At 36.1% G+C, this 23,091-nt stretch overlaps 1 protein-coding gene across 2 annotated transcripts in view; it reads left to right on the forward strand.

The window, feature by feature from the left end:
* LOC126737178 (synaptogyrin) overlaps positions 1-22,196 on the forward strand; it is a 46,986-nt gene extending 24,790 nt beyond the window's left edge. Inside the window, exons 5-6 of one of the 2 annotated variants that reach the window (XM_050441948.1) lie at positions 59-132; positions 203-22,196. In XM_050441948.1, coding sequence (XP_050297905.1) covers positions 59-90 — 32 coding nt within the window. In that variant the 3' untranslated portion in view covers positions 91-132; positions 203-22,196. Of the gene's footprint in view, positions 1-58 lie in introns of both variants that reach the window. The other variant, XM_050441947.1, reaches the window with a different exon arrangement.
* The last annotated feature ends 895 nt before the right edge of the window (positions 22,197-23,091 follow it).

Below are 23,091 nucleotides of genomic sequence, written 5' to 3' on the forward strand. Positions count from 1 at the left end.
TAATTTTAAGTTTCAAATATGTTAAAAAATTATTCATTCTTTATTATTTCGGGTTTAGGTCCAGGAGATTTTCAGGCGCCAGCCTATTGAGAAAACCCAGCTAGTCAATAATGAAGCTGCCCAAAAAAAAAAGTAAATTATATTTGATTCACAAGTATTTAGCACTCGATGGTAATTTTGAATATTTTGTACTTATTTACAGTGTATTCAACACAATTAGAGGACAAAATCAATTTTCATTATCCTCATGTATACTTTTCAGTATTTTCATGGCCTGATTTTGTAGGCGTGGTTGAATGCAGCCATCAGCCTATTTTACTTGTATGTATTACATATATATATATAATCTTGAAACGAGCCCAAAGTGTTGAAAAAGATATTTATATAGCATTGTTCAATGTACAGTCATAAGTATATATTTATGTCTAAAGATGCATATAGTTTTAGTATTAGAAGCTTCGTAGGAGTATGTTAAGAGCCTTTTATAGGAAGATACTTTTTGGTTTTGGAGCACTTAACGTAATACTTGTTAGACTAAAATGGCCAAACTAACTCACTATTAGAGAATTTGATCTTTAATATAGCCGCAGCCAGATACGTTTAACAAAAAAATAAGTCTAAAGAAATGTGAGAGGATAATATGCAAGAGAATATGTTGCATAATTGTTAATAAAGTTTATATGAATAATCGGAAATACCAACTAACGCGGTGTGTTCTAAAGTAAACAGTCCATTTTTTTATTTAAAACTGTCTTCTTCGCAGTCTATACAAATTTGCATGATCTAAAAGATTGAGCGTGAAAAAGTCGCATGGTATCAAATCATGGTATTATGGGGAGTATTAATGTTTAAAAGCCGATTTACAACGCAGTCCAAACCTGCTATTGGTTTATCTTCGTCAAATCTATTAGCTAATCCTGCCTTTTTGGCAAATTGATATGATAATTTCCTGACAGCAGTGGTGGTAATTCAAAGAATGCTCCACTAATTGTTTTTATATGGCTTGAAATGACTGAGATTTACAGGAACACTCTTGAAGTGAAGACGAAGTGTGGCCTGCGGCACGTTGAATGTTTTCTTTGACGATTTAAAAGGCCTTCGCCATGTCTGCCTTTCATTAAGAATGATGCATATACTTTCGTCGATAGTTGCCAGGCTTCCTGAAAAATAAATAGGATTTTAAAATACTATACATACTATGTCAACTTAAGCCGACGGTTACTACGTCATCGCAGTTGGCAGTTGGCAGTTGAGTTGCAGTTGGCAGTTGGGCAGTTGGCAGTTGGGCAGTTGCAGTCAAAAACGGCAAATCTACAAACCTACTAACCAAAGCAGAATACCAAAAACCAACCAGAAACGGCGGAAAACAGCGTTAACTCGCCCCCCATAGTCAGCGGGGGGCCGAACCACCGACGTCAAAGACGCCAGAGCACGATAGACAATGAAAACCGAGAAGAACTAGAGCGGGGTAAGTCTCTAGCTGGCACTCCTTACCCCGTCCATAAACCTCTCCTCGAACGGAGATACCAAAAAACTCCCACCCAGTCCTCAAATCCTGCCCCAAACATGGAAGCAAATAGTGCTGTATTCAGTGCTGAGGTCTATAAAGACATCTAGCACTTCACTTGAGTTTCAAATAAAAGACCTGCAATCGAGCATTGAAGAAAAAAATTTAAAACATAAAACGCTCGAAAGCGAAAATGAGAGACTAAAAAACAAACTTAAGAACACTGAGGAAGAGATCGATCTCCTCAAGGATCAAGTCCGCATCTTCAATGCTCAATTGCGGGAAACTAATGATAATATGGAGAAAATATTAAAAATAAACGAACAGCTCGAAAATGATAATAAAAACTTTGCTGAGCAGCTGGGTACGCTGAGGGACCAGCTAAACGATAATGAAAAAAACATAAATACACGTAAAAGATCCAGAAAAGAGGCAAACATCTCCCCGCGAGAGGAGGAGATGTTACAATCTGAAGATTCTGAATCTAACACTGACACGGAAGAACCTGGTCCCTCAGCGCGCCCAGATGCTGTAATAAACAGCAAACTGGGTAAGCGGGACACACAACCTCAAAAAAACCCACTCTTTATGCCCCTCAGTAGTTTATCTATTGCGGGAAAAGGGGGGAGTGCAAAGCCTAGCAATCCAAAGATACCAAAGGTCGTTATCAGAGACACCTCAAACTGGGCTAAAAAATATCAGATGATAATGGAAAAGAAAATTAACATTCTTAAAGTACAAAAGGAGAGGCTGGGCTTGGCACTCTTCCCAAAAACAGCGCAAGACCACAGGAATCTGACTGCCCTCCTCAGGGAAAGGGAGATGGAATTCCACTCCTTCTTCCTGGAGGAGGACAGAAAGCTAAATCTGATCCTGAGAGGTTTCGACAGAAACTTTAAACTGGAGGACATAGAGAGTGAACTAAAGCGGATGGGGTTCGAGCCTGAAGAAATGGGCTGGTTTAACACCGGCCCAGGTCGTAAAAGGCAGACGGACCTCATCCGCTTCCTGATCAAAAAAGAACAGGAAGATATCTATAAAGTGGACAGTATAATGAACATCAGGGTCCAAGTGGAGCGCCTCAAAACGTTCCAAATCAATAACATAAGACAGGTGGGACAGTGCCATCGCTGTCAGGAGTTCGGACACGCCGCGAGCAATTGCAACGCGGGGCCGCGTTGTCATAAATGTGAAGGAAAGCATCATTACTCAAAATGCGAAAAAGAACGTACAACACCGGCCCGGTGTTGCAATTGCGGCGGCGACCATCCGGCCAGCTACTGGCGCTGTCCCAAAAATCCAAATTTTATTAAAATTAACAGAAAATACGCCGATGCGTTAAAAAGAGAGCCCACTTTGGGCCCGATGTTCAGAGGGACTGAAACTGTAAAAGATCCCGACCCAGAGGCTAAACGGTTAAAAACACCCATCCAAAACAATAATTTATTAACGCTTTTATCCTTGCCGGAGGACGAAATAAACTTAAAAATAGATAAATTAATCTCCAAACTAAATAAATTAACATCAAATCCGGCTTTTAAATTATTATTACAATAAAAATTATAACACCTTTTTTTTCTCTCTTTTAAAAAAAAAACAAAATAAACAACACCGGCCAAAAACCGACGAGCTGGGTGGGCGTGTCCTAGACCTGTGAAACCAACCAATCCCAGCCGCCCACCCAGCCTATAAATATAACCTACGTCCCACATCCCAGTCAGTACAATCCCACGATCCGTGCCATCAAAAGCTAGAGCACCTCGATGCGACCCAGTAAACTAAAGATAGGCGCCTATAAACAAGATAAAAATACATCACTAAACCGGCAAGAGCGCAAAATTGCTAGTCCGGACAATGAGTGGATAACAACAACAACTACGTCATCATACCCTACGAGATACAAAATATTGACAACCCTTGCTGCCTTAACACTTTAAGGTTATGTTCATTATTTTTCAGTATTCATAAATCACATTAAAAACACAACAAAAAACTTACCTGATACAAATTCTTCGCCGCAACCACTTTTAACTCAACAATGTTTTCTAGCAACGAAAATAAAGAAATGCACACAACAGTAAAAAACGCGAGTTGGCGGTCACAGAAATTTTGCGCGATATTGCCAGCTGGGAGAGAAGTAGATGACGTTTTGCGGCTTGTGACGGGAATATTTGAACGGATTCAACACAATGTCATCTTACCCGGTATGTCATCTTAAGCACAATTCCCCTATTATGGTTTCTGAAAACACCACATTACATCACCAATCACAATTTTTGCCTTTAACTCTGATATCTTTTGAATATTGAATTCTGAGCAGTGTTTGGTTGTCCGTCGACTTAAATGGAATTATGGGACAATAGGCACCCAAGGGACTTGTTTTTCAAGACATCGAGACGGTGTAGTCTGATAAGTTGTATGTCGCTTAGCAAACTGAAAGTGTTGCTTAAATAAACTACTAAAAAAAAAAACGAAAAAGGAGCCACTTATAAAAGACTACTGTTAAAATTGTAAATGTCTTAAACCCGTCGGATATGTTATTTAGGCATAAAAAATCAAATTTCAATAAGTCAATAAATAATGATTTTATTTTTTCCATCGTTTAATAAGGCAGTATCTTAAAACTATTCCTAGTAGTGAGTATGCGCTCCTCTTGCTCTGATAACTCTGAAACTAAAGGAATTATGTGTGGTGTTAAATTTTATTCCAAGTAACGTAATGCCGATAAGGAATCGTTTGCATTTACCACTAAGCCGCTACGCCCATTGAAGCATATAACAGCCAATAACATAATAGACCCTCCGCCAAACCGAACAGTTTCTTACCCAGCCCAGTCCAAATACCGCTCACCTGTTCGTTGCCATACCCGAACTCGTCCATCGTTGTGATGTAAGCAGAATCTGGACTCATCCGTAAACAAAACATTACTCCATTGAGGTATTGTCCAATGACGATGTTCTCCGGCAAAAATTCTTCGATGTTCTGCTGTCAAACGAGGCACTCTAACCGACCTCCTAGCACGCAATTGAGACTGATAAAGTCTATTATATTACTGTTTGATCAGAAATTCTGATTCCTGTTGTGGCTGCTAAGTCATTTTGAAGCGCTCGTGCAGTAGTGGTTTGTTCCCTAATCGTCCGCACAGTTAATAAACTTCTCTTAAAGTTAATAAAATTCTCGAGGTTCTTTGACGTTGAGTATAGGGCCTTCTTCTAATAATGCCATAAATGAAATACCGAATCCATACTTTGTTTATAACGGCCGGACTTACATTGAGAATTTCTGCGACTCTTCTGGAATAACCTTCCTCAATTAACGTTACGGCGCTAGCTATTTCAACTTCATTTAGGTACACTCTACGGCGTATTCTTCTATCTAGCACATCAATAGTCATGTTTTAATTGTACAATTTTAACTAAGACTGATAAAAACAGGCGCAAATTTAATATGCGCTGATAACAAATTCTTAACATTAAAATGTCTTTTTTTTTCTGATGATATCCAGGCAAAAAAAAAATTTAGAACTCTACGAATAAGGCTAAAGTCTTTACATCGTGATTGTAAAATAATATTTTCGTTTAATTACAAAATACGTGGAATATAGGCTTGTGGAGTAGTGGTTCCTTTTTTCGTTTTGAATACTTTATAAACCTAGCCCGCGTGAGTGCTAAATACTCTTCGATGTCGTGGTTTGGTGGTGGAAGAACCTGCTTGTTCCTCCCAATACTAAAGACACTTTGGGCTGCCGCAATATTTATGATGCCACTAGCTGAATTTTCCGTCTATTTAATCGCAGTAAATGTGTGATGAGAGAAACAGAGGGCTTATCTATGTGTGTTTTAACATGTCTAATATCAGTTACATCTCCGGAGAGTCTTTCTATAGAACAGACTACACTTTCCGGTTATGCCGATTATAGGTTCGGGTCCTACCAGCGGTTCCGCAGATATCAAGGGAGCCAAGGAACCGGACAAGCTGAACTCTGCTTCACCAGTTCCTCTATAACTTTTATCTACTCTCGTATAAACTTGGAGTTCACTTTTTCAGGCATAAAAGTCCTAATGCCGGCTCACTGCTGACAGATGATCCGACATTATGTTATGGCTACCGCAATTTAACATTTTCTAAACGCTATATGGACATTTTAACACAACAAAGACAACAAGCATGGAAATCAATGCTCTTGGCGTACTCTCCAGCGAGTAGGCCCTGCTGGTATATGAGATACCACCACAGAAACCTGTTAAAAAGGTGCTATTTACTTGGAACACACCTCGTACGTTGTCAAAAGAAGTATATCTAATAAAAGATTATCAAATGAGTGCTTTCGAATTTAAAAAATAAATATACTACAAAAATGGTCGGGTGTCGAAAATATTTTAAAAGAACATCTAATTATACAGGCTCTCACGCGATTTTCGAGGCCGGTCGTGTAGCAATGTGTACCAGTGGTACTCACTGGTACACATTGTTATAGGGCTCAGTTCCACGATACATTCAGGCGCAGGACGCACTATAGATTATATATAACAAACCACACCTTACAAATCTACACCACTAAATTAGTGATGTGCAACGATTACTTTTATAAGTATCGAGTAGATACTGATACTTCATATCTAAGTATCAGATAAAGTCCAGTGCAACGATATATTAGAATGGTCACCCGTCAAAACACTAGCATTCCACCTGCCAAACAATGTCATCCACCTTCTATTTACATTGTTTGAGAAGTAAAATGCTGGTATTTTGACGGGTGATCATTCTAATATATCGTTGCACTGGACTTTACTTTGTATTCGTTACAAAGTAGTCATTACTTACTAGTGCATATACAGACGAATATTAAGATTTGATATGAATACCTATATTAAATTTAGGGCTTGCATTGGCGTTTGTTATATTTTTCGAGTATAATAGAGGGTTATCAAGTTTTAGTAAGATATTATAAAATGATACTTTAATACTTATGCAATAAAAAGTAACCAAATAATCAGGCCCGACGGACAAATTCAAAACTATTTGAAAGAACAAGGTATCGAAGTATCAAGCAAGTAAATATAAATAGGTATTATTAATCATTTTATTAAATATTGCCATATTTGACTTATAAAATAAATTTAGTACGCATAAGCAGCCACCGGTGACATGGAAATTTGGATTTTAAAAAAGTATTCGAGTAACGAGTAGTTGGCGTCGAAGGATTCGATTACTTCGAATCTTCGCATGTATCAGATATTAAAGAAAAGTAAAGTATAAGCATGTAAAGTATTGAGTAGATACTATCCGCACATCTCTACACTAAATCCTTTTTTTACAAATCAAACAAACCGAGTGATCGCTACCACGTTCCCAGCTCCGACCGACCCCGCCGTCCAAGGAGGTAGTGTTGTAAAAATTCGGATTAATTCGATATCCGAGTATTGATTCGGATGAATTGAAAATTCGGTTTTTTTCATCCGGATTAATTCATGCGCTCGATGTCTCGCCCGTTCGGCAAATTATGCCATGTTTCGGGCTCGATGCTCGACCGTCCGATAAACATTTGTTATAGCTGTTTTTCGAATATAAGGTATGCATTATGCAACCCATTAGACATTTCATTTTTACGGATTTCTACATGATGTTAAAACTAAAATAGCTAATTATGTATGTAATTAATCAAGTGTATTTTAAACGATGCAAAATATCAATACAAAAATGCTTTGTTTAGAAAAAAAACTTCTGATTGTTAGGCGACCCTTAAACATTTTGGGCGTTCTCGTATTCTCTCTTATGTTTCTAAATGAGTACAATAAGGATAGATAAAGCAATATTTAAGCAACGGAAAAGAAATAGAAAATACTGCTGCATATTGTACTTCGATCGTGTCACTTCGTGAGCCTCGTGCAAGCTTATACAATTATTTCATTGTCGGAAGACGGGCGGCGTGTATCCGGACGATTTAGATATCCGGATTGATTCGGAATAATTTGATATTCGGATTGAACGGACGATTAATCCGGACTCTTCGCATCACTACAAGGAGGGCGCCCATCGGATCGGCTCGGCCGGTTCAATCGGTAACTAGCGCTCATATAATCGGCAGAACGAAGACACGACGACGTTTAAAAGTGGTTCGACTATTCGAAAGCGTTTGAAATTATAAATTTCCTGGAAGAAGTTGTTCCACATCTTTTAGTGACCTATGATTATTCAGTAATTCTCGGAGATCTAAATATTGATATGTTAAAACCTAATTCATTATATTCTATGCTTAACTCTTTTGGGTACGTACAATTAATAAATGAACCAACTCGTATAACAAATACTACTGCAACATGCTTAGATCCCATTTTTATCAATACTAAAGATATTTGTCATTAAAGTGGCACCGTTGTTTCAGGTTTAAGTGATCACAATCAAATACCTTTCTGCACTTTAAAATTAGTAGTTAAAAGACAAAAACAAAAATTTATAACCATCCGCAATTTTAAACATTTCAATGAGATATATTTTAGGATCGATTTATCACAAACTTACTGGGATAATATTTATTATCTTGAGGACATAAATAAAAAAGTTCAATATTTAGAACAAAATATTAATTATTTATTTAATATTCATGCACCCTACAGAACTATAAGAGTCAGTAAAAAGCCAGCTCCCTGGTTGACAGACACCTTAAGACTTATTTTAAAGGAACGTGATAAGGCTTTGACTAAATACAAAAATCACAAGTGTTTAGAAAATTGGAGATATTACACGGAGTGTCGTAATTTTGCGTTGGCATCAATAAGACGAGAAAAAGCTGCATATCTTGCAAGCTTGGAGAGTGACAAAACTGGTAAAAAACTTTGGAAAGGTCTAGAAACTTTAAATATTAAAACAACCAAGAATAATAACGAGCTGCCGTTTAATATATCTGATCCAAATCAAATAAACGATTTTTTTGTAAGTGTTTTTAATAAATCTGATAAATGTGTAAACAAAATTAACTTCTACTCCAGTAATAAATTTAACGAGGATAATTTTCATTTTTCTTTAGTAGACCAAAGTACTGTGGAAAAAACTATAAAAAGTATTAGGTCCAATGCCTCTGGTGTGGATAACATAACTCGACGTATGTTACACTTATGTCTCCCTGATATACTGGATCATGTCACTCATATTATAAATTGTTGTTTGGAGGTAGGATATTTTCCTACGGACTGGCGTGAATCAGTGGTATGTCCGATTCCCAAATCCTCCAGTCCTGAAACTATTCAAGATTTGCGTCCGATAAGTTTGCTTCCCGTAATCTCCAAAGCTCTCGAAAGAATAGTCTATATGCAGCTGTCATCATTTTTAATGTCAAATAATATCCTCCCTTCCCATCAATCTGGTTTTAGGAAACATCATAGCACAGCTAGTTCACTTCTAAACGTCACCGATAATATCATGCGAGCTCTTGACAAAAAGATTTCAGCCATTATGATAGCCCTTGATTTCTCGAAAGCATTTGATGTCATCGATCATGATTTGCTTGTAGCGAAACTGAAATATTATGGCTGTAGTGAGGTTGTTTTGTCCTTTTTTAAAACTTACTTATGGCGTAGAACCCAGAAAGTGAGGGTGAATGATGAATATTCTGCTTCGAAAAATATTATTTCTGGTGTCCCACAAGGGTCGATCCTAGGCCCATTATTATTTCTTATATATACTTCAGATTTACCCGGTCTAGTTGAAGATTCTGAAATACATCAGTATGCTGATGATACTCGATACATACATTATTTTGACTCTGCTAATTTTGATAACGTGGCTGATACTATTAACGCTGATCTGAACGTAATAAATCAATTTTCAAAAGAGCATAACCTTGTCATTAATCCTAATAAAACAAAAATGGTTTTGTTTTCAAACCGAGGATCGCATAAAAATATAATGGAAACTGTTCACATTCAATTGGATAACGAAACTATTTTGTTCTCTGATACTGTGAAGGTTCTGGGACTTACAATAGACAATTCTTTAAGGTTTAAGGAACATGTTAATACTCTTCTGCGGAGGTGTTATTTACGCATGCGTATGCTTTATACCAATAAACACATTTTAAATTTTAAAACTAGGAAAAAACTTGTAGTGGCTCTTGTTTTATCTATTCTAAATTACTGCCTTATAGTTTATTATTCTTGCTTAGACCAAATAAATCGTTACCGCCTGCAACGCGTGCAGAATACTTGCTGTAGATTTATTTTTAACCTCGGAAAGTTTGATCATGTATCAGACTCTATACTTCAGTTGAGGTGGTTAACGCTACCTTACCTATTCAAATTCTTCACTTCTACTTTTCTTTATCGATTATATGTTAGTCAAAGACCTGAATATCTTTTTGAAAAGTTAATACCAAGAAACCATGTTCATACTCGAAATATTAGATACAATATCTTGACCATGCCGCACCATTCCACGGCTCTATTCGAGCGATCTTTTACTTATAATGCCGTTAAGTTCTTTAATACTTATAAACCAATATTTAATACTTCGTTAAATGTGTATAGGAAATATTATAAACTTTTGTTTTTAAATCAATCCAAAATATAGTCTAGTGTTCTAGAAGATGAATACTTTATATATACTTGTTTCTTTTTTTGTTTTTTTTTTCTCGTTTTCTCCATTTAAACTGTGAATGTTAGGAAGGTTAAGAGTTAAAGAGTAGCTTTAAGCTAATCTTCGCCTTCTTGGCAATGTAGTATTAAGTAATATTGTAAGATTAATATTGCTTTTTTTTTTAATAAAGACATATTATTATTATTATTATTATTATTATTATTATTATTATTATTATTATATTCGAGCATATAGAAGTATTGTGATTAAGCTCCCGTTTAAGCGTTTTAAAAAAAAAAAAGAGCAGTTCCTCAGATTCTAAAGGGGATGTTATGATTGCAGTAGCTTGTGTTGAAGTAGAAGCAGTAGAAAAGCGTAGGAGATTTTGGGTGCATATTTTTTTTAAAAGAAGAGATTTCGGACAATATCATCATCTATTTTATGATTTGGTGGAGGACGAAGATGTTTTTCAAATATTTTAGAATATGTTCAGGGTGATTTTGTATATTGTCATGCCTCCGCCCTCTTAATTTTTTTATACCCCACTAATTAGAAAAGAAAACAGCTTCGATTAAAATTTCGTTTGACATATTTATCAAATCAACGGTTTTTAAAATTCTTTGAAACAGTTCCTCACTCTATACGAAAAAATGCTAAAATAGTCGCAGGCTTTCGGTGCAATCGGCAAAAGTTGCCCTCCTCACAATATGAGATCGTCGCCGGAGAAAACCGATTCAGTGCGCACGGCCCCATTTAAATACATGTGAAGCAAATCCGGCCGATTGTACCGACCGTGCCGAGATAATCGATGCCGATTCAGTGGGCGCCGTGCTTAATTCTCTAATTGTCGTTTGCCAATTGTGTTCCTTGCATGTTCTAACTACTCTACTGGTGTAATTCAGAGCACGCTGTTCTGTTCATTCGTTGAATGCTTTTGCTAGTAGATGCCGACAGTGGGAATCTCGTCATTTACTGAGCAGGGTACTCAGTGTGGCAATGTGGGGTATAGACTATTTATTAAAGAAAATCATACAGCTTGTTTGTAAAAACATGTTTTTATTAATCAGGTTGATAAGAAAAAAAACCACAAAATACACTCTATATGTTTTTTTGTTAATTTAACGCGAACTTAGGTATACAGGGGCCTGGTACAAAGGGGCGTAACTTCGTCAAAAATGCGTAACTTCTAAATAAAGATGGCTTAATTTTTTTCTCCGGCATAAGAGCAATGTGACCAACGACTGCATTGCCGGCATTTAATCCGTCATTCATTAGATTGAGATCATAGGAATCTTCAATCCAGATACTCAGCATCTTCGTCAGCCTCCGAAGATACACTTTCAATGTTCCTGGAAGTAACTTTAGATTCTTTCATTTTCTTTGGTGAATCTGATCCGATTTGCCTTCTAAACTCTTCGACTCTTCGTTATGTTCTTTTTGCAGAACAAAGGTAAAAACACAAAGTCACGGTCATCTCATCAAATCCGTATAATTTTTTTTTTAAAAGCTACACGTGTTTCATCATCAGGCCTAGACCTACACAGATCACATTACAACTAACAACAGTTGTTAACTAACATGATGCTTCAATAGGAGCGAAACACGTGTAGCTTTAAAAAAAAAAAATTATACGGATTTGATGAGACCGTGACTTTGTTTTGTTTTCGTTTGGTCTCTTAGAGAAAAAATGGATGATACGTTTCTATTCTTTTTGCAGTCTTTTTTTTCCTTGCGTGTTTTGTTGTTTAACAAGTTCGTTTTTGTAAGGTAATTCAGGAATTATCGCTGTTTTGCTTCGGCGTGTAGTTCTTTAAGTAAAGGAAATATGAGTTCAGGCGACGCTCTAAAAGCATACCTTTTTGTTTTGTGAATGCCTGAACATCCAGGTTGTGAAGAAGTTGGTCATCTGCATCTTGCTGATATTTCTTCCTGAACATTCAGATTACGGAGAGTTTGTTCCATGAGTTGCTTTAGGAACCTTTTGCGGCGATTGAACCGTTCCCACCGGATTTTCTGGAACATTGGTTGTTCCGGTTCAAAATCTGCACCTGTAAAAACATTTCAGAGGTCGAATTTCTGTTGACCTAAACGAATTTACAGTAGTTGTCATAGTGGCAGCAGCAATACACAACTGTCCAAACAATCTAGCAGGCTGAAATTGTTATTGGTAACCACTCAATCTAGATGTTCTCGCAACCATTTTTTGCCTTCATTACTCTGAGAACTCAAGGGTTTCATAAATCCGACATCCAGGGGCTAAAGATGGTGTCAGGGGCGGCTCGTCAGGTGAAGGTGAGCTTCACCAGAAAATATAAATAAAATAAGAAAATAAAAACAACATATGAGTATTCGTTTTTGATCTAAGATAACAAAAAGTACCAGAATAACTAGTTTTTATTAAATAATATATCAGTTTATCCAATAAGCAATAAATTCTATTAATCAGTTCTGCGCCGCAACCCGCAAAACCCCAATATACTAATTTATGTCCAAGTGAAGATCCCGTGTTATATCCGCGATCGCCTTCACACGTCAGCCTCGCGCGGCATCGGATAATCGGCCATAAGAAACTGAGTTAGAAAATAAGAAACTGTTGTTTTTCGCGGTGTCGGGCGTTTATTTGGGGTTAGTTTGGGATTTTTCGGATTTTGGATATTAGTTAGTAGTGTGTTGGATTTTTTGCGGTTGTGGAGATTGAAGATTTTTTTAGACAATATTTATAATAAACTAAATAAAAATGAACCCGATTAATGACATAGTGTGCAACATACTGGAAACTCCCTTCAGACATTGGATGAATGAAAATAAAAAAAAATGTGCTGTTATATGGTCGACCAACCAATATTCTAAGCATAGAATTAAAAAAGGAAGCAAAGAAAAGAGGCAAGTCTTATAATATTAATTTTACGCCTTCTTGGTTTACCGAATTTCCGCGGCTTTTCAATTGGCTGTGTAGCAGCACGGTGCTGCAAAGATTATATTGCTGTTTACTATTTTCAAACAAACAATCTGTATGGAATAGGGATGGCTTTACAGATTTTATTAATATTAATAGGTCCTTGCATAAACACCATTGCCGACGCCTTAAAAGAAAATGCTCGACTATATAAATTAAAATTTAATGAAAATGTTAGATTAAATAGAATTTGTATGAAAACAGTTATCGACGCAGTTTTGTATCTCAGTAAACAAGAGTTGCCGTTTCGCGGACATGACGAGAAAATTGACTCAATAAACAGGGGAAATTTTAAAGAGTTATTAAATTTGTTAATGGATGTAAGTCCTGTCGAAATCAAAAACCACTACAACAAATTTAAAAATGTTTTTAGTGGGGAGTCAAAAACAATTCAAAATGAGATAATTGAATGTATTTCAAATTACATTAGTGACTGCATTAGATCTGAAATTAAGGGTACTAATTTTTTTCCCTCCAAATTGATGACACTACTGACATAACTCAGACCTCACAGTCATCAATAATATTAAGATTTGTTAATGTTATGATGTTAGTGCTGGGAAAACCGCTGATCATTTGTTCACTATGGCTGCAACAGTTTTAGAACCTTTAGAATACGAAGATAAGCTAATAGGACAGTGTTATGATGGAGCGAGTGTAATGTCAGGGCATTTGAATGGACTTCAGCAAAAAATAAAAGAACATGACCCACAAGCAATTTTTGTGCATTGTCTAGCACACCGACTTAATCTTGTTTTACAACAGAGCTTTAGGAAGATTTCAAAATGCCGCATTTTTTTGCAACTATTGCAGGAATTTCATAATTATTCCATAGTTCACCAAAAAGATCCTACGCTCTGGCATCTACATCAGCTAGACGTATGCCAACAATTACAGAGACACGATGGACTTCTAATTCAAAATTAATCAACGTAATTATTGATGACTGGCAAAAACTTAAACAGACTTTTGACAATATTATGAATTCTGAAGAGTCTGATCATAAATCAGTTCAGTTGGCTAAAGGCTTTTTAAGAGAGTTTAATGACTTTGAGTTTACATTTTTAGTAACAGTGTTTAGCGATATTTTCAATTTAACAGATATTTTATATGATGTTCTTCAAAAAAAATCCCTGGATATTAATTATTGTTTAAATCAAATAAAAGGAACGCGTCAATTGTTAAGCAATAAAAGAAATGAAGAAGTTTTTAATACAATTTTTGATAAAGCCAGCAGTACCATAAATACATTGAAAAGATGTGAAGCTGGATTGAACAAAATAGAAATTATCAAACAATATAGAGCTTTATATTTTGAAATATATGACCAGGTTTTATCAGAAATGGATGTACGTTTTCAAGATTGTGAGAAATTAAAATTTGTATGCTTAGCAGATTCAACAAAGTTTGAAACGTACAGTTTAACATTTCCTTCGGACGCTTTTCAAAATTTTTTAGTCAACAAAGACTAAAAAATGAACTTTGACTTCTGTATGCCGATGAAAATTATAAAAATGTGAATTTGCAAGAACTAATAATAAAATTAAAACCAAATAAAGACATTTTTACGGAAGCTTATAATTTATTTTGTCGAATTCTCACCATTCCATCGACAAGCGTGTCCGTAGAAAGGAGTTTTTCATGTTTAAAAAGGCTAAAAACATTTACAAGAAATACTATTTCACAAGAAAGACTTTTCAGTTTGGCTATTATTTCACTACATAAAGAACTATTAAAAGAACTTATGCAAATGCAACATCCGTTTTACGAGGATATTATTAACCGATTCGCTTCCCTAAAGGACCGAAGGATCGACTTGATTTATAAAAAGTAGGTAACTCAGCTCTAAGTATAATACTGTTTTCTGGGCCATACAGATCTTCACCTACTTTTTTTCCCACGAGCCGCCACTGGATGGTGTGTGCAGTGTAGAGGGAAGCACAATATAACAACACGATTGATTTTTCCGAGCCATATCAAAAAGTTTTAACACGAGTAGCGTGAATATCGAGTAACAAAAATACCGTATCTTCTTTGGTTGCATGCGACCATTCTATAAATCTTTTAACACAAGACATCTAGTAATTCAGGCGTCATCCGCTTTTGGGAAAAAATACACATGGGAGGTATCACTGAAGCAAACAATACTTGTCATTAATTTACCTTTCACAGTCTAAATGTTCTAAGTGATTGGTGATGTGCGGTGGTTGCTGGAATTCGGATCCTTGCAGGTACTTACGGCGATTCCTGTTTAAAGGATTCTGCAGATTTCCTTTTTAGCTTTCAAGGAATGCAGCGGTCTTCAAACCATAGAAACGAACCGAAAAAGGCGATTTTTGTCCTAACTAGGAAAGACCGAACTACCGACTGCACCAATTATATGGTTATTCCAGGAATTTGCTTTTTAAAAACAAATTTATTTGAGAACGGTTACAATTAACCTAACTTAACTTGGTCTTAACACCTAATGAATCTGCTTACAATAAAATCTTTGAAGTTTAAAGGTGTATTTGCCGACAAAGTAGCGGTAGCGGGTTAGTACCCGTAACCTACGTTTTAATTGAAGAATAATAATTAGTATTTATGGAGTGAATATGTAACCGGAACAAAATTGACATACTAATTATGCTGGGGGCTTCTCCAGGAGAATTATCAGGTAGTTTTAAGTAGATAATTAGTAAATCCGAACCGTAATATACAAGCTGTTCGAAAAATAGACGGAGATATTTCAATGGGTGATTTCTTGTAAAAAAATATGAGAAAAAGTTTCTATAAACATGGGCCCGGAAATGCACAGTTTTCAAGATACAGGGTGATACATTTTTTTTTTAAATATTAATTTTTTATTAATATTAAACAAAATATTTACTCGAATCTTTTGAAATTTGGCTGTATTAATTGTTGTATTAAGAGGCTAATTTAGCCCTAATTAGATTAAAATTATAAGGTTCAGTTGCGTCCCAGGGGACATCGTAACAAATGTTATTGGCAAAAAAATGTACGCCTCTGCTTTTTTTTCAACTTTAATATTTGTTGTTTGATTAAGCATTTAAAAGGACAACTTTTTCGCCTCTTGTATTTTTTTCGTATTTCACTTTGTTTTCGACAAAAAAAATAAATACCGTTTTATTGCATGCCGCTGGACAAAATTGGTTTATTAATTTTTGGTAAAAAAATCAAAAACATTTCTAGGAGCTTTTTATTGCAACAACAACTACAACAAATGTTGGAAATGTCCACTATCCATTTCTGTCCACCTTCTCACTCGACGAATCATTAAACGACGCACTCGAGCTAAAATTCGAGGTCTATTTCTCACTTCTTCGCAAGCATTTACAATTTCATTTCTTAACTCTTCTATTGTTGGTATGGGACTTGCATAAACCAGACTTTTAAGATGTCCCCATAAATAAAAATCTATTGGATTTAAGTCAGGGGAGCGAGGTGGCCATTGAATTGGTCCACCTTGAAACCGGTATTTATTTTTTTATCGAAAACGAAGTGAGATACGAAAAAAATACAAGAGGCGAAAAAGTTGTATTTTTAAATGCTTAATCAAATAACAAATATTAAAGTTGAAAAAAAGGCAGTGGCGTACGCCAACTTTTTTTGCCAATAATATTTGCTAATATGTCCCCTGGGACGCCACTGGACCTTATAATTTTAATCTAATACAACAAGTAATACTGCCAAATTTCAAAAGATTCGAGTAAACATTTTGTTTAATATTAATAAAAAATTAATATTTTTAAAAAAATTTATCACCCTGTATCTTGAAAACTGTGCATTTTCGGACCCATGTTTATAGAAACTTTTTCTCATATTTTTTTACAAGGAATCACGCATTGAGATATCTCCGTCTATTTTTCGAACACTCTGTATAAAACCTGAATTTCGCAACTTCGTTATAATAGGTTACGAAAGTCACAAGTTGGTTCTGCATTTAATCAAGAAAGGTTTTTACCTTTTTAATATCACCAACTATTACAAGTTACGAAGTACGCCGAAAAATTACCAAATATGTGGCTCAAAAAAGTCTGGTATCTTTTGTTTCGTAAAAAAATATCAACGTATGAGTAGCTAACGTTAAAAAATAACGGAGATATCCTGAAATTACAACTTAACTCAGACACCTATACAGTGTTGTCAATATTTCACTTGTAAAATCGTAAAGCACTAATTTCATAACCTGAATCATTTTTCTTTAGACTTGATCAAACGCAATATGTACTTTATATTGTTATAAATCCATAACTAGTCCTGTAGTAGGATATTAGAGCAATTAGACGTATAGACTTCAGTTGTGATTTAGAGCCATTTTGACTGCATTCGGTACTATCATGTCACATGACACCCTCAAAATCTTAATTCATTACTATAACCGCATAAGTCTTGTGAATGCAGTGTTTCAGGGCATATTAGTGTCATATTTTTTTCAAATAGAATTAGGAGGTAGGAATATTGATGATGTGTCATATAGAGGCTTGTGTCTATATTTATACTTAATGCATCCATTAAATATGCTTTTTTTACAGAAAGTTTTAAAACTAGCGTTTGAAATAGACTATGGGCCAGTACAGTTTGCATACATAATTTTTGATGTGAAAAAAAAATGCATTTATGTAAATATTACAACAAAATGGTGTTTTCAAACGTTTTTTGGCTCTTTGGACTATTATTTTCGGACATATCTAAAAAAAGGTATTTTTGTAGAGTGCAATGTTATTTAGGGACAATAAGTCTTAAAATCGATGGTTCTTATGTGTCTTTTAAATCTGGCTTTATATTCTGTAAAGATGCGCAAACATTTTAAAGAGTCTCTAAGATATTGTGGTAGTATGTTTGATTCTTGAAAGCAGGTAGGTGATTTTTTAAAATAAGAACCTTGTTCCTGTCTGTGTAATTGTAGATCTAGTAGAGCAACATGCAGTTGTGGCCAAAATAATAGCTGTATTTAAAACTTTGTTTAATAATCGGGTTGGATTTGAAGTTAATGAAATTTCAGATCCCAAAACTTAATATTGCCGATATTTTTACCTATATAATATTCCAGTTATTAAAATTACCACACATGATTTAAAGAGATTAATTGAATTTAAAAAGAAACTTATTTGTTGGTTGGAGAAAAGTAGAGTAACTTTGCTTCAAAAGTGTTTTTATTTAGACATCAATATAAAAAAGACTTTTTTCATTTGTTGGAAAGTATCCGCTATTCTGAATAACATTTTGGCATATCATTTAAGAAATTATGGTTGTATACATATGGTCCCTTAGTTAGGATTTTCCTCTGATTTTCAAATCCAAAGTGTCACACTAATTAGCAATCGAATTGAGATATGGAGTCTTATCAATTTCATTCCATAATATTCAAATGTTTATTAGTAATAAATATGCTTTGCATTTTTACAAGTCAAGGGTAACTAAGAATAACATTTACATAATTAAATGAAAATTGGACACCACATTTTACAAAAGACACTTTGTCCTTAGTGCTACTCTTCAAAGGTATGAAGGCGTTACATTTTAAGAAACTTTTAATTCGTTCTTTAAAACTGCTCTAGCTGAGTCTCCGAACAACTTCTTTTGATAGCATGACCGTTCAACGATCTTTGGCTATCAGGTTGATAACTATTGTTGTGTTGACAGCTGCTCGGAAAAGTTGCACTGTAGATTCCACGTGTCATTGTCTCCAATTCTTTAACCACGATGTTCTCCTACTTCCTGGACTACGCTTGCCTAGGGTTTTTCCCTCTATAACAACATACAAGATCTCATATTTCTCCGAGTGACTCATGATGTGACCAAAATATTCTAATTTGCGTCGTTTGAAAGTTTTGATTACTTCTAAATCTATGCGATTGAGAACTATGTTGTCTGTCTACCCAACTGATTTTTACTAATCGCCGGTACATCTACATCTTGAATGATTCTAAACGTTTAAGTATTAATGCTTTCATACCGTACAAAAGGACTGATAGACCTAGGCATTAAACATCCTAACATCTTTTTGAGTGTAAAATATTTAAAGCCATAGTAGTTGGTACCATTTCTGACTTAGGAACTCTAGAGCTAGTTTGCATTGTTTCGGGTGAGGTATGAAAACACTCGGCCGAGTCGGCAACCCCAGCTGTACAAAGATTCATACAAAGGTTCATATTATATCTTGAATACAGTTGGGTCATCATTAACCAGTATAATATTGCCACCTCTCTAAAAGTTCAAAAGATCGTTTACATAAATGAGAAAGAGTATTGGGCCTAATAGGACAATTCGGATTTAGATACCAATGCCAAAAGTTCTATTTGGCTGGAAATCATTTGAAGCAAGCTTTCTAAGCAAAATACTATGAGACAGTCAAATTCTTTGATCAAGTCCAGGCATGACGCGACGATGTCCCTTCCCCTGAACTGAAGCCAAATTGTCCCTGAAAGAATAAGTCTCATAAGTTTAAATTCAGAAAAGATTTTTAATTTTGTTAAATGTTAAAGGGCAGCCTTTGAAGAGCATCACTTAGATTTTCACTAAATTGGGGTGGACAACCACAGTGGCAAAGTAAATGTTAAAGTAAGTACCATGTCATTTTGGAAGGATAAACTAAAGGGACTTGGTTTACCTCTATGAATGTATGCTTAGATTTTCAACATAATGATAATGAGCGCCTTTCTTTCCAACTAGTCCAGCTTGATACCTATTTTTGAAATCATTAACTGCTCTAGCGGACATTGAATTTGATTTATTTCGTTGAGACAAGGAAAGAGACAAGAGGCCTATCCCTCATGATCCTCAACTCATCGTTAAACCAGTGTACTCTGTCTCTTCCCCTGATATTTATCTTAGTTTGAAACACAATTTGATGCCCCCGATCAGCAATCCTATGCATAAAAAGTAGAACTTACTTTCCATATTTAGTTCAGAATAATTATTTCAACTCTACTTTTCAGTTTCAAGGATGTAATGCAAGTCAAATAACCTCTAACCCTTTATTAAGTTGAGTTGGACCCTGCAACGATGGTTTGTAGGGTTTGTTTGATGTAACAAATTTGTAAAAAATATTAGGATTCGGGTGAGTAATGACATTTGCTGTTGGATGGAGACTCAAGGTTCGGAAAAGATCACATCCAGAGTTCTTGCATTGTTAATATGAATGGCCTGTTCAGGCTAGGAAACAAAAAAAGTCCGGGTGGCCACATCTGGGCTGTAGGGCGGCTGTGGAAGCGTTGGGATGCTGGCAGGCAGCTGTGCACACGAAAGGCGGTGTGAGTCGGGGCGTTGTCGTGGTGCAACTTCCAGTCGGCTGAGATGTCTTGTTGGACCCGATTGAGCCTTCATTTGAGTCTCTTGAGCACTTCCACGTAAAACTTGGGTGTTGACGGTTTGTCCAGGAGAAACAAATTTATGGTGGACGATGCCTTTGATGTTAAAAAAAAACAACGAGCATCGATTTCACTTTTTTAGGCGAGGAAACGCCATCGTGAGCCACATCGTGTGATTACGTTATTCAAAAATTCGGGGTCACTTTCACACATTTTGGTCGATTTCTGGTCGTCAGTGAGCACTTTTGGGACCATCTTCGCGCACACCTTGAAAATGTTCAAATGCTGTGTCACAATGTCATGAACCACAGATTTTGGTAAATTTAACATCTGGGCAACTAAACGAATACTTAGTCGACGGTCTGAGTTCAAAACTTTGCGCACACGAGTCACATTGTTGGTGTTTCTCGAAGTCGAAGATCCCAGCACGGTCTTCATCAGCGACCTCTTTCCGGTCATCCAAAAAGGCCTGGAGCCACCGAAACACACCACTTCTTGCTAAAGGAACATCTGGGTAGGCCTGCTTGATCATATCAAACGCCTGTCACAGATTTACCGAGTTTCACACAGAATTTAATCGCGTACCTCTGTTCTAACGAACAGAGCATTTTCGGCTCGCACCACTCACAGAAACACGTCGCACGAAAATGCCTGTCTTCATGAAAAGAAGTCGCACGGGGCTAACTCTGGCGAATGAAGAGTTAGCCCCGTGGCTGAGATTGTTCTGTTCTTCTCGAGGTAGTCGATGAGGATCACACCTTGTGAATCCCAGAAACCGGTGGCCTCCACATTTCCAGCCGATGGGACCGCCTTTCCCTTTTTCGGAGCATATTCGCCGGGTAAAGTCCACTGTTTCGACTGTTCTTTGGTCTCTCGTGTATACCAGTGGATCCATGTTTCGTCGACCGTCACAAAACGACGCAGAAACTCCTTCGGATTGCGCTTAAATAGCGTCAAACACAGCTCTGAAGTGGTCTCATGGTTGCGCTTGTTGTCCAGAGTGAGCAAACGCGGCACCCATCGCGCCAACAGCTTTTTCATGCCCAAAATTTCATGTAGGATATAACCTACGCGGTCTTTCGAGATGCCTACTCTCTCGGCTATCTCGCGCACCTTCAATCGGAGGTCTGCCAATACGACTACACATTTTCGTTATACACGTCCGGCCAATGAAGGTCTTGGGTGCGATAATCAATGTATTAACTTGTAATACTAGGTTTAAGTCAGAAGTTAAAAAAGAATAATAGCGTTTCTCCTACTCGTCCTCTAATAATTTCAGTTCGACCCAATTTGAATAAATAGACTGAGACGTGTGACAAACGCAAGCGCCTATGAATTTCGACATCCAAGTAAGAAATTTGGCGGGCGTTACGACGCTGTTTGCTAAACTTAAGATTACTACTTAACATTATAAAATATCTTAAATTGAGGTTCACGCATTACAATAGCGTGCAATACCCCAATCGAGAGTCTCAATTAATCTTCTTTAATTTAAATGGCCTTAGTAACAACCAGACCTGAACATCTCAAGTGATGTTATATGTCAAAAAAACAGAATAGTCAACTAGTGAACTGTGGTTTCTTACTAGAGCGGTGATTTTTAATAAATTAAACTAATTTAAGTGATCGTTTATTTTGTCCACAACTCTACTGTATACAACAGTTTTGGCAATAAGCGAGATGTAACCCAAAAGAATTAAAAAGCTTTAATTTTCGATCTGATTTTAACCGTTACGTTTTATTTATAAGGGTTTTTGAATGTAATATTTAGGTTTGCTTGTTGATTTCTTTGTAGATATAAGCATTATTAATGTAATTAATAAGTTACCAATAAAAGTTAAAATATTTATTTGGTTTTTTATTAGTGTAATAATAAAATATCTATATTGTATGTAAGGCAGTGGGCAACCAAAGAGGCTGTTATGCACATAGGTCTCCTAATAGACTCGTCGTACCCCACCGATGGTTATCAGAGGCCAATAGCCTTGGAAAAACCATTAAAGGTGGGTCCAGACTACTCGTGCTTCTACTTGTACTTGAAAAAGAAGAGACGGTGGTGGGTTACATCGGTATTTAAAAGTCTAGGCAAATACAGTGGAAGTAGTTTACTTAGTGACCTTAAAGTTGAAAACCCTCACTTTCATACATTCTGCAGAATGTCGCGTAGTAATTTTGAGCAAATGATAACTTTAATCGGTTCAAAAAGCATGAAGAAAAATACATTTCGAAAAGCAATACGTATTAAAGAAAGATTAGCGTTAACACAAGATATTTAGCATCGGGTGATTCGTACACTAGCTTAAACTTTTTGTTTAAGTAGTTTTCCAAGCAGATTGTGCCAGAGGTATGCACTGCTTTCCGTGAAGTTAATCAAGATTTTATGAAGGTAGGTAAACAATAATTCGTTCACAGCTTTATTAATAAAAATTCACAAATTTTAATATTTATTAGTGTGAAGAATGTTAATCCATGGCGGTAATGAATAGTTGTTATCGACGGTTTGTTGAGGGTGTAGGTGTTGGTTGTTGATGTTCCGTGTTTATTGCATGAGGGATAAGGACTTGGAACAGTAGAAGCAGATTCAGTGGATATAGATCATAGATATAGATTGCGTCTTTGCATAGGGTATTCCCCTAACTCTGCCTTAAACAGGATGTCATTGAAACCTTTGTGGACCTAAGCAGCTGTTCTTTATCCAATGAACTTAACTTACGAGCGATGTATTCACCATATTCATTATTTAT

The sequence above is a fragment of the Anthonomus grandis genome, chromosome 6 (assembly GCF_022605725.1).
Source record: "Anthonomus grandis grandis chromosome 6, icAntGran1.3, whole genome shotgun sequence".
In the NCBI taxonomy this organism is placed as follows: Eukaryota; Metazoa; Arthropoda; class Insecta; order Coleoptera; family Curculionidae; genus Anthonomus; species Anthonomus grandis.